The 15,420-nt window shown below is 53.2% G+C and overlaps 1 protein-coding gene across 1 annotated transcript in view; it reads left to right on the top strand.

Annotated features, from left to right (window-relative positions):
- LOC105517743 (annexin A8-like) overlaps nt 1-15,178 on the top strand; it is a 16,686-nt gene extending 1,508 nt beyond the window's left edge. The window contains 12 exon segments of the mRNA XM_011950400.1: nt 3,341-3,431; nt 4,472-4,553; nt 4,555-4,678; nt 5,975-6,088; nt 6,849-6,939; nt 7,598-7,677; nt 8,166-8,225; nt 8,719-8,812; nt 9,054-9,149; nt 11,005-11,063; nt 11,802-11,924; nt 14,261-15,178. Of these exon segments, the coding sequence (XP_011805790.1) occupies nt 3,341-3,431; nt 4,472-4,553; nt 4,555-4,678; nt 5,975-6,088; nt 6,849-6,939; nt 7,598-7,677; nt 8,166-8,225; nt 8,719-8,812; nt 9,054-9,149; nt 11,005-11,063; nt 11,802-11,924; nt 14,261-14,320 (1,074 nt within the window). The 3' untranslated portion in view covers nt 14,321-15,178.
- The last annotated feature ends 242 nt before the right edge of the window (nt 15,179-15,420 follow it).

Genomic DNA, 15,420 nt, shown 5'->3' with positions numbered 1-15,420 from the left:
CCTGCCTTTGAGGAGGTGGACATGGCAGGGAGAGCCCAGTGCTGGGAGCCTGCCTTTGAGGAGGTGGACATGGCAGGGAGAGCCCAGTGCTGGGTGGTTTCCAGAGTCAGTTGCTGGCCAAGGTGGTCTGACACTGGGCCTTGCACCCAGTGCAGCAGGACAAAGGGCTCTCCATGTAGGGACCTGCCAAACTGACAGGATCACTGTGGCACTCACTGAGTCCCTACTGTGTGCCGGGCCCTCCTCTAAGCACCTCACATTTAGTATCTCCCTTGAACCTCACAAGAAGTCTATGAAGGCCGGGCGTGGTGGCTCATGCCTGTAATCCCAGCACTTTGGAAAGCCGGGGCGGGCGGATCACCTGAGGTCGGGAGTTTGAGCCCAGCCTGACCAATATGGAGAAACTCGTCTCTACTAAAAATACAAAATTAGCCGGGTGTGGTGGTCACATGCCTGTAATCCCAGTTGCTAGGGAGGCTGAGGCAGGAGAATCGCTTGAACTTGAGAGGCGGAGGTTGCGGTGAGCCGAGATAGCACCATTGCATTCCAGCCTGGGCAACAAGAGCGAAACTCCGACTCAAAAAAATTTTTTAAAAAAGAAGTCTATGAAGTAGATACCAGTATCCTTATCCACAGATGAGGAAACTGAGGCACAAGTAGGCTAGGCAGGTGCCCGAACTCACTAGTAAGTGTCAGAGTCTGGGTGAGAATCTGAACAGCCTGACTCCAGGGCCAAAACTGTACCCTGGCCATCCATGTCCCATGCGAGAGCTGGCTTGGGGCAGCAAGTTCACAGGTAGACCCCACCTGCAAGAGCCGAGCTTCCAGTGAGGACCCAGTGTCCTCTGGGCACCAAGCTGGACCAGGAACAGGATGGGAGGGGATGAGGGAACCACTGGAGAGAGCTCTGTCTGCAGGCAGAGCCCCTTTGCACCTCTCTTTTTGGTGTTGTATTTTCCTCTGTGTCTCATAGAGACAAACCCATCTCCCAGGCCTCTGGGCAGCCACATAGCAGGGGAAGGCCAAGGTGTGGCAGCTCCCCCGTGCCTGTCACAGAACAAGTTATATTAATAGATGTAGTCACAAGCTGGTCTGAATCACCTTTTCAGTGCAAATGTGTCTGTCTGTACTAGCATGGCCCTGGGCAAGACCCTGCAGGAGCCTGAGGCTGACCCTTCGTTCTCAGCAGGGGTTCTGGAGCTCCAGGACTCCACACTGATAGCCAGGGCTCCAATTCCTAGAACACTTATTTTCTAAAACCTTAGAGTGGGAAGTGAGACACAGGCTTCTTAATGCAGCAAAATAAGAACCAGCCTGGGAGCTGCTTACAAATGCTTCACCTGAGCCCTACTGCACCCCTACTGGACTGCATGCTCTTGAGGGATGCAGTCACACAACCTGGCCACTAGCTGGTGCACCACAGCACCCGAGAGAGCTGGGACAGAGGGGAGCCGGCAGGCACTGAGAGCTGAGATGCCCCGCATCTTCCCAGACGACCTGCATTCCTGTGGGTGAAGCTTCCTTCAGTGGAACGTTCCAGGAACACTCATTGCCTGGGAAAGGTTGAATCATCAGTAGGGCAGGGGAGGTAGATAGAGCTCAGCTTCTGAGTCAGGCTGGGGAGTCCCAGCAGCACTGCTTACTGTCTGTGTAAGGGAGTCCAGCTCCCTTTCTGTAAAATGAGGGATCAGTACTTACCTAGCACAACTGTTGAGGAAGCCGTGACATAAGCATTGCATCTAAAGCACCTGGCCCAGGTCTGGCACACACAAGGGGCCCAAAGTGCTAAGAGGAGTAATAGCAGAGTGTTACTCCACAAGCAAGGGATATCGTGTGTGTGTACACTGATGAGCAATATCTTGGACCACATTGGCTGTCTCTGGATGGAATTTCCATAGGAATTATTTCTAGCAATTTCTGCTGTGCAACATGGTGCTAAGAAATGACTCAGGAAGATCTGTCACCAGACATTTGAAATTAAAGCAAAGGGTTCAGAAAGATGCCTTACCTCTTACTCAAAGGAAAGATACTTACAGATATACCATCCATGGGAATCTCTGTATTTTCAGAATCTAACCCAGGGCCTGGATGGGTGGATGGATGGATGTGGTAGTCAAATGGATAAGTGGGTAGGTGGGAAAGTAGAAGGGCAAATGATGGAGGTGATGGAAGGAATAAGTGAACAGGTGAATGGAAGACAAGACTGGATGGGACTAAACTCTTTTTCATCCTGGAGTATCTCTGAGTCTCCCTCTAATTCAATACCTATCTCCAATATCCCTCCATTCTCTACCATTCCTCCACCCAAAACATGCTTATGAGGAGTCGTCTGTCTTAATCATCTGAGAAATTCTGCAGTTTAAAGAGCCCTCAGGCAAGCCCTGAACTGGAGGCTTGGAAGTCAAGGGCTCAGGCACCTGGTTATCTGGTTTATTTCACAATCTGCAGAGCATCCTGCAGGTTTTTCTTTTTTTTTTGAGGCGGAGTCTCGCTCCGTCCCCCAGACCGGAGTGCAGTGGCCGGATCTCAGCTCACTGCAAGCTCCGCCTCCCTGGTTTGCGCCATTCTCCTGCCTCAGCCTCCCGAGTAGCTGGGACTACAGGCGCCCGCTACCGCGCCCGGCTAGTTTTTTGTATTTTTTAGTAGAGACGGGGTTTCACCATGTTAGCCAGGATGGTCTCGATCTCCTGACCTCGTGATCCGCCCGTCTCGGCCTCCCAAAGTGCTGGGATTACAGGCTTGAGCCACCGCGCCCGGCCCCTGCAGGTTTTTCTAAACCTGACGCTCTGAGCCCCATGGGCCTGTGGACTTGCCAACACCCTGAACTACCAGGATGCTCAGCTGAGACCCTGCCCTCTAAGTTCCTGTAAGTCCTAACTCCCCAGGAAGAGGACAGACTGAGCTCAAACCGTTCCTCAGAAAGGCAGAACCATGCCCAGCCTTCCAGCCTCATCTGCACGCTCTGAAGGCGGCACATGCAGCTCCAGGAAGCCTTTGCTTAAGTGTTCTTTCTCCCCTAACTTTCGGTGCGTTTGTCCCTTCCTGCTGCTGGTGGGTGATGCTGGAAGGAGCTGGGTGTGGCTGGGGCTGCTGTCTGCCCTCAGATGGCACAGGCAGGGACTGGAAAGGTTTCGTGGCTTCTCCCCACAACCTCTGGCTCTGGCTACCCCACCCTGTTGGCCAAGGGGCTGAAGGGCTGAGTACTGGCCTGCAAGGGCTGAGCAGATCTCTGTGCCCAGGGGAGGGGCTTACTCTGTCGGGGCAGGCTACAAGATGGGCTGGGAGCCTGCTCTGCCCTCCCTGTCCCTGCCTGCTTTGAGCGGGCCTGGTTCTCTTGCAGATTGAACAGGAGGGTGTCACAGTGAAGAGCAGCTCCCACTTCAACCCAGACCCTGATGCAGAGACCCTCTACAAAGCCATGAAGGGGATCGGTGAGTGGGTGTTGGCAGCCTTGCCACCTCTGCTCAAGACCTCTCTGCTCCCAGCCCTGGCAAGCAGGTGCCAGGGGACATCTGGGGAGCTGGGGTGTCCCGTGATACTCTGAGACTGACTCCACTACCCAGAGAATCACACAGCCTTCTGTTTCTGCAGTGAGGTCAGCACCCACCCTGCAAGGCTGGACAGGAGGGTGCTGCTCTTCCCTGGGTAATAGGGGTGGGGCGGTCAGCTGTGTGTCCCTGTGAGTTACTTCCCATCAGTCTCAGCTTTCTCACTTGTAAAGTGGCCCCAATAATTCTTGGCCTCGTGTGTCACATGAAGTATGAAGGGGATGGTGCCAAACAACGCCAGGAACAGAGGTGTGGGGAGTTTGTGGGGCTGACTGAAGGCCCCCTTGCCGCATGTCGATGGCCACGGAGCCGGCTCCCTTCCGTTCTCCAGCACTTGCCCGGTGCCGCCCTCAGCACTACCATGAGTGGGCGAGGGCTGACCTGAGGCCAGATTTAAACAGCTTGCCCAGAAAGCCCTCCTGACCTGAGAGCAGAGCATGCACCCTGACCTCACCCCAGCTGGGACCGACCCCTTAGCCGGCTCTGCCTGAGGATCAGGGGCATTAACGAGAACTGCTGCTCCTGACAAGCCCAGAAAATGTTCTCATGCCCTCTGCTTTCTGTGAAGCAGAAAGTTATCTCCACTTCCCAAATGAGAAAACGGAGGCCCAGGGAAATGAGGCTGGCTGCCCAATGCCACGCAGTTGCTGGGCCAGGCCTCAGATCCAGGGGTTGGACTCTCAGTCTTGACCTTCCCCTACTGCGACCAACACAAAGGAGGGCAGAGCCGGAGATCTCACTCGGCCAAGCTCCAAAGGCCCGGGCTGATGTCCAGAGCCACCCAGACCTCAGATTCCATCTTGTGAGGCTGGCCCTGGGCACACCCCAGCATTGTGGGGGTGTGGGGTGGGAAATGGGGAGGCAGATTTCCTAAGGGCCTTGTTTACACCACGAGAATGGTCCGGGGTTTTGGAACTATCCAGGTGTCGGCTCCCAGCTGCTCAGCAACCAAGCAGCTGCCTTCACCTTCCCCTCCTCCACCCTCACCAGTGGGTCACCCTGGGGTAGAGGGTCACTCGCGCTGTATCCCTGCAGGGACCAACGAGCAGGCTATCATCGATGTGCTCACCAAGAGAAGCAACGCACAGCGGCAGCAGATCGCCAAGTCCTTCAAGGCTCAGTTTGGCAAGGCAAGGGGAAGGCTGGTGGGGGTGGGGATAGGTGAGCCTTGGGGTTGGGGGTACAGCCTGGGAGGCAGCTCCATTCTGGACGACTTTCCCCTAGAGCCAGCCCACTGGCAGCATGGGCACATGGAACCTGTGTGCATGAAAATAATTGTTCTTTATCGAAATTCAAATGTAACTGGCCGCCCTGTGTTTCATCTGGCAGACCTACTTTTAGGTGTCAGTGCCCGGGCCAGGGGCTGGCCTTCCCTGCTTCCTTTCCTGACTCCTCTCTCACAGCATTCCTTCTCATGCACCCCACAGGCCCCACTGGAGGTCTGTCTCCCTGCCCCCAGGCTATCTCGCCCTGCCCCCTGAGCCCAGACCACCTTCTCTTTCCCATGCCCCGGGCATGCAGGCCTGGCTTCGCTCTGTTCTGGGGTGTGGGCACATTTTCCTCAGTCGAGCTGCTTGCACCCACACCTCGTCCCTTCTGCCACCTGGGAATTCTAAGAGCCTGGAACAAGTATGCCAGACCCTTTGTTTCTCCTCCCACCTGCCCTCCACCCCTAGGGCAAAGCCTGACATTTGGGGGTACACAGTAAACACAGGATTAAATATGTGCATAGCCATGGTTGCCTGAAGCCTCTAGTGACTCAAATCATTAGTTTGGAGATTTAACAAGGGAAGATCAGCTCAAATATTCTCTTGGAGAACCCAGTGTGCATTTTTACAGTTTCCCTCTCTTAGTCCTCACAGCTATACATTATTCTTTGCATTCAAACTTTTGGAGAAACTGGTGCTCAGAGAGGTTGTAAGTTGCCCAAGGTCCCAGAGCCTGTAATCAACAAGGTGAGGATTAAAATCCAGGTCTGACAAAGCCGTTGATCTCTCTGCTGCTCTGCAGATCAGCTGATGTAGCCTGGTGGCTCCTTGTAGCAACATGTGCCCTTCGAAGAAGGCACACGTATTTTATGGCGATGCCACACTCAGAGCTTGCAGTCTAGCTAGCAATGCCAATTTCATTTTACTGAGAGCTTATGATGTGCCCAGCACTGCACTGAATGCTGAGTTGAGTCACACACATCTCTCTATCAACACCCAAAGCAATGGGATGAAGCAGGAGCATGTTTATCTCCATGTAACTGGTAAAGATACTGATGCTCAGAGAAGCTGAGGAGCTGGCCCAAGAAACCCAGCCAGCACATGGCAGGGCCCACGCGGAATCCAGCCCAAGCCCCCGGGCCCAGCCACCATGCCGCTGCCTGCACTCAGGTGGGCCTGGCTTATGACAAATATCACCTTTCCCCGTTCCTGCATTAGGATCTCACTGAGACCTTGAAGTCGGAGCTGAGTGGCAAGTTCGAGAGGCTCATTGTGGCCCTTATGTACCTGCCATACAGATACGAAGCCAAGGAGCTGCATGATGCCATGAAGGTAACCAGGCTAACAGGGCAGGGAAGTGGCAGGGGTGCTCACATGACTGGGTAGGGGCAATATGGGGACCAGGCACTGGCAGCCCAGAGCTCCCCTTGAGCCACTGCTTGGAATGGCCACATGGGCCACAGCTGGGCCCAGTGAGCAGGCAGTCAGCTGCTCAGACTGCACCCAACACCTGGAGTCACTGGTTCCTGACTGACATGTTGAGTGGCCATGATGAAGCCAAAATCGGTACTTCTCAGAACCTCACAAGCTCAGGTGTACAGTGGTATTGGAAACCCACCTCTACAGTCCCAGGCATAGCCCCCTGGGTTTCCCTTTACCTCTCACTACTCTTTGCTTTTGCAGATTAATAGGGATGGGGACCCAGTAACTATAGTTATTTTGTTTGAAAAGACACTTGCTGCGTGGGCACTGCCAGGCATTTTACACCCGTGTCCCCTAATCTACCTTTGGGGCAGGGGAGGCTTATTCTTGTTTATGGATCGGGATGCTTAGGCTGCGGGACATGGAGCAGCCTGTCTGACACCACCCACCTAAGGAGGGAGAGCTGAGACAGGGCTTCCCCATCATACCACTTCCCCTCAGTGTCCATCACTGAAGACAAGCATGTGATTTTCTCATCACATCCTCCCACTCCAAGTGGGACAGGGCAGTGAGGTCCTCCCTGAGGCTTAGGTATCTTGAGAAAAGAAGATGTGGACAGAGCAGAAGGTCATGGCAGAGCACTCCAGCAGGCAGAGGTTTCTGTCCACAGGGCTTAGGAACCAAGGAGGGCGTCATCATTGAGATCCTGGCCTCTCGGACCAAGAACCAGCTGCAGGAGATAATGAAGGCGTATGAGGAAGGTAAGGGGTGGCACAGATGGAGGGACTTGGGAGTGGCCACAAGCTTTGGCAGCCTGGCAGGGAACAAGGATCAAGAAGTAACCTGGACCATACTAGAAAGGACCCTTTGGGGACTTTTTTACCCACAGGTGCTGAGCACCAACCGTGTGCCAAGATCTGTGCCTGATGGTGACATTGAACATGACTTAGACTTGATCTGTAAGCTCACCAGCTCCTCTTACAGGGGAGAGAGGCACGTGACCAACTAAAATCTCTGCCCTGAGGACCGTGTTAGTGGGGGGTGTGGACCCCAGGCTAGCACAGGCCAGTCAGTCCTCCACATTGTGTAGCCAGTGGGGAGTTTTGCTGGAGGCTTTGGCTTTGCCAAGCCATGAGATGAAATGGAGCTTGGTTGGCAGCCCCTGGCCTGGCTCTCTGATCTAGTCCATCTTGTGCTTTGCGCTTGGTTGTGTATGCATGTCGCTTCTAGTTGTGAACCACCACCCAGGTGGCAGCCACTTGGACACCCGAGCATTGCATCCATGCCCTGTGCCAAGGACTTTCTTTCCTAGAAGGCTTTAATCAGGAGAAGTATGGGGAACAGGGCTGGAAGGAAGAAATCAGGCCCTGGGTAGGCTGTGGACCTCTGCTTGTACCTCATGGTCCTGTTTCCCTGCAGACTACGGGTCCAGCCTGGAGGAGGACATCCAAGCAGACACAAGTGGCTACCTGGAGAGGATCCTGGTGTGCCTCCTGCAGGTATCACAGCCTAGGCTCTTGGGAGTGCCGTGGTTTGGGGGTCCCAAGAGCTCCACCCCAGGGAGTAGCCCTTGAATAGAGCCACAAGAATCAAGGCAGGGGCATGGGACAGCCCAGCAGCCAGGGCTCATTGGGTGTGTCTCAGCATGGTTAGAGGGTCCTGACTGCAGAGCCCCCATACCTGTCCTTACTCAGCCATGTGAGAGCATCCTGGAAGGGCGAGGAGAGCAGGGCCTTCGTGCAGGCCTCATGCCAGGCACTTTGCTTACCTTAGCTCACTGAATCCCCCAAGCCTTATGAGACAGTCCTTACCACCCCCATTGTACAAATGAGGAAACCGAGGGCTGAAGAGAATAACTGGCTTGCTGAAGTTTCCACAGCCAAAAAGCAGCAGAGCCATGCCTACCCTCCAAGCCCAGGATCCTGCCTCTGCCCTTAATGCTCTCGTCAGCTGGCCTGCCTTACAGATCCACCTCCTCTGTTACTAGGGCAGCAGGGATGATGTGAGCAGCTTTGTGGACCCGGGACTGGCCCTCCAAGATGCACAGGTGAGGCTGCGCCCAGCTGGCCATGTGGCCCCACCCCCTGCCATCTGGACTCCAGCTCCTCTGCCCGTGGGGGCTTTCTCTGACACTAAGCTGGGACCCACCCAGCTCAGCTCCCTATAGGCCTTTACCCTCTGGTGTCTGGGGAGGAGAGTGAGGGTGTTGGGAGACTCGGGAGGAAGGAGAGTGACTTGATGCTGAGCCCCAGTGCTGGACACAATGTGTCCGGGTTTTGTAGGTCTGCCTGCTGGCAGAGGGAAGCCTGGGAACTGGGCAGTTCCTAGAGCAGATTGTAGCCCAGGATGGAGAAAAGATTCTAAGCCAGAGCTGCTAGAGAAAGGGGAGCTCCCTGTCAGAAATGACCAAGCAGAGAAGCATGCTGGCCTGGTAGAATAGACAGGGCCCAGCCATGGCTGCAAAACTCTGGGACTCTGGGGCTCAGTCCCTCACCTCCCTGGTCTCCCTCACCGGCTTATTGTGGGTGTTCCAATGCTAGGATCTGTATGCGGCAGGCGAGAAGATCCGTGGGACTGATGAGATGAAATTCATCACCATCCTGTGCACGCGCAGTGCCACTCACCTGCTGAGAGGTACCAGGGAGGGAGGGGGCTGGGGCCGGGGTCACAGGGCGTATCCTGGTCATGAGTCTCTCCCTCATGCTTCTGCCTTGCCAAGCCTAGAGTTAGGGAGAGAGCCAGGGAGGCCAGGACTCTTTCCCTGGCCACCAAGTGGGAGGTCAGGGCAGCACATTGATGTGCAGTCTCTGATCCGAGACCCTGAGGGGCATCACAAGGAGGTCTGACCATCCCCTGAGCAGAGCCTTCTCCACAGTGTTTGAAGAGTATGAGAAAATTGCCAACAAGAGCATTGAGGACAGCATCAAGAGTGAGACCCACAGCTCGCTGGAAGAGGCCATGCTCACTGTGGGTAAGAGCTCAGACATGCACATTTTTCAGGCCACAGGGCTCACTGTGGGGCAGCATCAAAAGAACAAAGGGCCTAGAGATTGTGACCGCAAGAGAAATAATCCATGTCACCTTCACGGGATGTCCCCTCAATGCACATTCTGCCTGTCCCCTTCACCCAGGGACTGCTCCACCTCTAGAGTCCCAGTGTGTGCTGCCAAGGATTGATCTCTGTGATGCCCACGTGGTGCCCAGTGCTGTGTGGGTGTAAGTGCAAGAGAGTGTGTCTGCGTGAGTGTGTGCATGAGTGTGCATGAGAGTGTGTGTGCGTGAGAATGTGTTTGCATGAGAGTGTGCCTGAGGGTGTGTGTGCATGACTGTGTGGGTGGGATGTGAGTGTGTGTGAGACAGTGTGATGTGAGTGTGTGTGAGAGAGACAGTGTGTGTGTGCACACACGAATACATATGCCAGTGATTATGCCAGCCCCAACCCTTTGTATACTCATGGCAGCCATGCAGGGAGCGCTCTGGCTCTGGTTATGAAGCCCTGGCCAGCACAAAGTCACCTTTCTGGACATGAGCCAGGGGCCTGGTCCCTGCCTTCACTGCCAGTTGAAGAAACAGTGATGTGTGACTTGAGTCCAAAGTGAGTGACGGATGGTCTGGTGCTGAGAAACACTGGGGATCTTCCCCACAGCAGGAAGTCAGGGCTACTCAGGAGGACCTACTCCAGAGCTCTCATGGGGTCCAGGGCTAAGATCACAATGGAAAGAGTCCCTGCAGAGCAGAGAGCTGAGGCCCAGGGCACAGGGACATCTCTTCTCCCACTTACACATAGAGCCCAGGTCCGGACTCCTGGTCTGCAACTCTCAGCTCCACACCAGGCTGCCTCCGTGCAGACTCCAGCAGCCAGCAGGCTCCTTGCTGTGTCCTTGCCTCTCTGGGTGGACAGGGCCATCTGAGACACCTCAGCTGGCCTTGGATGCTGTGACACAATCCAGTCTATGTCAGGACATCTAATCACACCCCTGCTCCAATCTCAGCTTCCAAAGTCCACCCTGGATCTGGCCTGAACCCGCCATGAATGAAGTCTGCTAGCAGGGAACAGTGAAGCCATGCAGTGCCCTGTCATGCTGGGCCTTCCTATTTACTTACCCTTGAAGCCTTGCATCAGTCTCACTTCCCAGATGAGTCAGGGAGGTCAAGTAATGAAACCATACTGCACCATCAAGACAGGAAGTGAATACATGCCTACCTCACTCAAAGCCCACGCTCCTTCTACAGCCATGGGTGAAAATGCCAACCTTCCCCACTCAGATGCCAAGTCTCTGAGCAGCACCCATGGGAGCAAGCATGGGCCCACTCTCTGGACCAGACGCCCCCAGGTGCCTTAGTCCTCTGGGGCCAAACTCCACTTGTCACATGGGAATTCAAAATGCAGCGTTCCTGCTGATAAGTGACAGAGAGAGGGCACTCTGAGGCCAGCAGCCACCATACCACAGTGCCTCTGTGGAGCTGAGTGACTGGATTTTCGGTGGAGGTGCCTCTGGGTTGAGAGCCCAGGGCCTGTCCTGAGTCTGAGCTGCCCTCGGATGGGCTTGAGCTGGTGTCTTCAGATGAGCCCCACAGTCTGGTGCATTTCACATCTTACACTTTGCCTGCCTGCTTGGGCCTTTGGAGCTGTGCCCAGTGCCCCGGGCTTCCTTCCCTGTCCCACACCACCTGACACAAAGCCTCTCACTTTGGGAAAGGCAGGGCACAAAGAAATATGCCCAGCCTTGCACAACACTGACTCTTAAGACCCAAGGCAAGACATAAAGTTGTAGGCAGTGCCACCTACCAGCTCCAGACATTAACATAGCTTTCTTGTTTGCCAGTGAAATGCACCCGAAACCTCCACAGCTACTTTGCAGAGAGACTCTACTATGCCATGAAGGTAATTGTTCTGTCTTCTGCTTCCTGACAGTCACCCTACATAGCACCAAGTGCAAAGTCAAGGAGCTCAAAGCCACCACCATCCTCCACACTGCGGAGTTCTCTTACCCCAACCTGTTGTGGATCAGAAAGGTTTTAGTTCTCAGAGGTGAAATTGAGTCTGGGAAAGGGACGCTGCCTCTCCGGAGGTGAATAATTCCCTGAAACTAAAACCAATGCCTGTTTTCTCTGATTGATGGTTGCTGATATCCCCTGAAGTTAGTTCCACACCCAAAACCCAAGCCCTCTGGCCACTTCTACCCAGGAAATGAGAGAGGGCATGCGATTCCCTTGGCCATGTGGCCCCAGCTGACACGAGACTGGTCAGGGATGAAGGTGAGCAGGAAGGCCCTGCCTGTGAAATTCCTGGCTGAGCTGACTGCTGCTGTTGCTCTAGTAGGAAGTCTTGTTCCTGGAGCAGTGAGTATTTCGTGTCTAGAATATGATATGGCAAACCAAACATAATGCAGTTTGGAGCACTTGGCATCATAAAGGAAGAGTTCTGGGCAGTGGGTGAGAAGGGATTGAGGGAGTGGACACCCTAAGCCACCAAAGCATCCCTCCTAATGCTTCCTTGACTGAAGCACAGGCTCCTTCCCTCCCTCCAAAAGCCCCAGAACCCAACCACACAGATCCATCCATCACTCAGAGATGGACAGGAAAGGTGAGGCAGGATTTTGATGGCCGCTGTCTTGCCCAGGGAGCAGGGACACGCGATGGGACCCTGATAAGAAACATCGTTTCAAGGAGTGAGATTGACTTAAATCTTATCAAGTGTCACTTCAAGAAGATGTACGGCAAGACCCTCAGCAGCATGATCATGGTAAGCAGCCATTCCCAATGTTGAGGCCAGCCTGAATAGACATTCGGGGAGACCTGGAGGCTGTGGCCAACGCCACGTGAGCCCCTCCCTTCCCAGTGGGCACCACGCGCTTGCACTCCTGACCATGTGGTGTGTGCAGGGAATAGCAGAGGTCAGTGTGGCTGGATCCCAAGGGGAGTTGGGGGCAGAGGGGAGATGCAGAGACCAGGGCACAGAGGCTCCCTTGTGTCCCACTCAGAAAGTTGGTTTCACATTTGAGTTATGGTTGCTCTGTGGAAAAGACACCAAATCCTTGCAGAAGAAGCCACCTCTGAATAGTCAATGAGATGCACTAGTCCAGTAGGAATTGGGCCCACTGCTCAAATCCAGATTTAAGTAGTCCTGGCAGCCAACTTCTAAGTCAGATGAGCGTCAGTAGACTTGTCTAACCAGATTCCAATTAGCAAGAGTTCTGGAGCCTTCAAAACACAGAGTGATTATCACACTGCGATAATCGGGAGAACAGCTCATCTGGGGGTGTCTGCAAATTGAGGTCTTGATGATTTCATTAGCAGAAGTCACATTAGGACAAATATATCCCCAAGTCCTCTTTGGCTACTAAGTCAAGTCTCTAGCTCTTCCACAAATGTCGTTGTTAAGTGCACTTTTCAAGAAACACATAGCTGACAATAGATGGAAAAGACATTTCTGTTTCCAGATGTTTCAAGATGGGGCAGCAGGTGGGCAGGGGGAAGGGACGGTTGGAATTATTCTTGGTTTCACTTCAGGCTCCCCAGCCAATCTTGTTGGGAGACAGGAGGGCAAGGCACACACCAGCCTGGACTGCTGCTGTCACCTGCAGACGGTCTGAGCTGATTGTCATTAACCCTTTTAACCACACATGGTAACTTATGGCATCAGAGAGATTTCTAGAGATAGATGAAGCCACCCTCTTCAAATTTTATCTGATGTTGTACCTTAAGAAAATTCAGTTAGAATCACGAATACCTTGGCGGAACATTTTCTTTTTAGTGTAGACCACAGATGTCATTAAAGCAAAAATGGTTTTCAATACTAATATGAGTTAAAAACTCTTGCATCGAAATTAAGAGGCAAACATATAAACACTCCAAGTACAACTCATGTATTTGAAAAAGTAAACAAAATTAATGCTTCTCTTTCTAAAAACTATTACAAAAATTGTCTTCAAAATAATAAAAATCACCAGGCGTGGTGGCCCACATCTGTAATCCCAGTGCTTTGGTAGGCCAAGGCGGGAGGATTGCTTGAGCCCAGGAGTTCAAGGCTGCAGTGAGCTAGACCTGCATCACTGCACTCCAGCCTGGGTGACAGAGTGAGACTGTGTCTAGAAAGAAAAAAGTTAAAAAAAAAAATTAATTGTAGTTTGAAACCTGTGACAAGATTTCAGGTTCAAAACAGGCAAATTTTACTAAGCGGTGAAAAACAGACAATAACCATGAGACCTAAACTGCTTCAGAGTGTGGAAAGTCTAGCCCCAGCCTACCCCTTACTCACCATGCTGCTGTGAATGAATCCACTCCCCTCTCTTGGCCCCATTGTCCTCAACTGCATGAAGAAGAATCTGGATGATCTGACCTGGCCCATTTCCCAGCTCTGTGTGCAGACCCTGGACTAGCCAGTCCCATCAGGACCTACCAGTATCTAAGAAACAGGGCTCCTCAGCCATCAGACCACAAGGTCAGTCTCATCAGGAGACAAACACTGTGGACCCGATGTGAGTCAGCTGCAGGGTAGACCAGCTTGCCTTTCTCCTGCTCTGCCCTCACCACGTCTCAGCAGGATGCACAGCAGCGCAGCATCAATCTCATTTCACAGATGAGTCCCACAGAGGTGAAGGGGCTTGCCTCAGCCACACCATCAGGGCGTGATAGTCCAGGCTCCTTCCACCCCCGGCCCTGCCCCCAGGTGTGTGCTGGTGCCTCACTCTCAGCCTTGGTTCCCAAACTGCCACAGCAGGTGTTGAATAATGATGCATTGTGTTGTGTAAATGAATGGCTGGGCACCCCTGGCTCCCGAATAGAAGAACCCTGGGACAGCTGACATCTTCCTTGTTTAGAAGTTGAACTGTCTCTGATTCATTTTCCACATCACTCTTGCATGTAATTGCTAAGAGAATCAAAAGGACATGCAAAGGAATGGCATGAAATTAAAAACAAGGAAAGAGGGGTGATGGCACAACCCCTGCGGCTAGGAACCCTGGAGGGCAGGGCCAGGTGCAGGCCAGGGGCACAGCTATTAGTCATAACAACACACCGCCATTGCCAAGCCAGGCACAAACAAGCCCCTTCTCATGCTCATGCATCTCCTGCCCACAGGAAGACACCAGTGGTGACTACAAGAACGCCCTGCTGAGCCTGGTGGGCAGCGACCCCTGAGGCACAGAAGAACAAGAGCAAAGGCCATGAAGTTAGAGTCTCCAGGCCACCTCACTCAACCTCAGCCATGGATGCAGGTTGGGTGTGGCGGCAGGGGAGTGTCCCAGTCTTTTAGTCTTCTATTTCCCTATTTCCAGTGCTTTCCAGCTGGGTTTCTAACCCAGAGGGTGGAATCGGCCTGGACTCCTCTTCCCAACTTCCAGGTCATTTCCCAGTGTGAGCACAACGCCAACCTTAGCGTTTCTCTAGCCAGACAGATGCCTCGGCATGAAGGGCCTGGGGGCTTGTGGGTCATTCCATCCTCCCTGCAGGAGCTTCCCAAGCTGGTCACAGAGTCTCCTGGGCTCAGGTTATACAGACCTTGGCCCCATTCCCATCTACTGAAACAGGGTCTCCACAAGAGGGGCCAGGGAATATGGTTTTTTAACAAGTGTGTTACTGATACGCTTCTCTATCAGGCAGCTGGAGAGCTGGCTGGGAGCCCTTTTGTTTTAGAACACACATCCTTCAGCAGCTGAGAAATGAACACATATCCATCACAACCAAGAAGCCATTAACATTCATCTAAAAATGTTAGGCTCTAAATGGATGAAAAATTCTCTTACCATCTTAATAACAAAACAAACTACAAATTCCTGACCTAAGGACACTGTGTTCTAAGTGACGTGGGCTCCCCTGGTGGCTGACCAGGTCAGTGCCCTGGCCTCGCACTCCTCTGCATGCAGCACAGAAGGGCGTGACCATGCCCTCAGCACCACTCTTGTCCCCACCGAACAGCAACTGAGACTGGGTAGCTGGAGATTCTGAAGTGCCTTTGCTGTGGTTTTCAAAATAATAAAGATTTGTATTCAACTCAAAGTGTCTTTGGATGTTTAGCAGGCACCAGAGTAGGACCAATTTAATCTGTCAGAAACAGAGCTTTGGGGAGCTACAAAGCCTGAGCACCCCGTGGGCATCTCCCAGTGGGAACATTGGATGGGCTGCACCCACCACTGCCCTGGGGACAACCCTTGCAAATGAGGGTAGATCCTATTCACCTCTTGATGTGTAGGCTACATCCCCGTATCTCAGGGTTAGAGAGGGATTTAAAGTCAGCTGGT

Source organism: Colobus angolensis, unplaced genomic scaffold, assembly GCF_000951035.1.
Source record: "Colobus angolensis palliatus isolate OR3802 unplaced genomic scaffold, Cang.pa_1.0 Scaffold307, whole genome shotgun sequence".
Taxonomy (NCBI): Eukaryota; Metazoa; Chordata; class Mammalia; order Primates; family Cercopithecidae; genus Colobus; species Colobus angolensis.
This window is presented reverse-complemented; position numbering and strand designations above follow the sequence as displayed.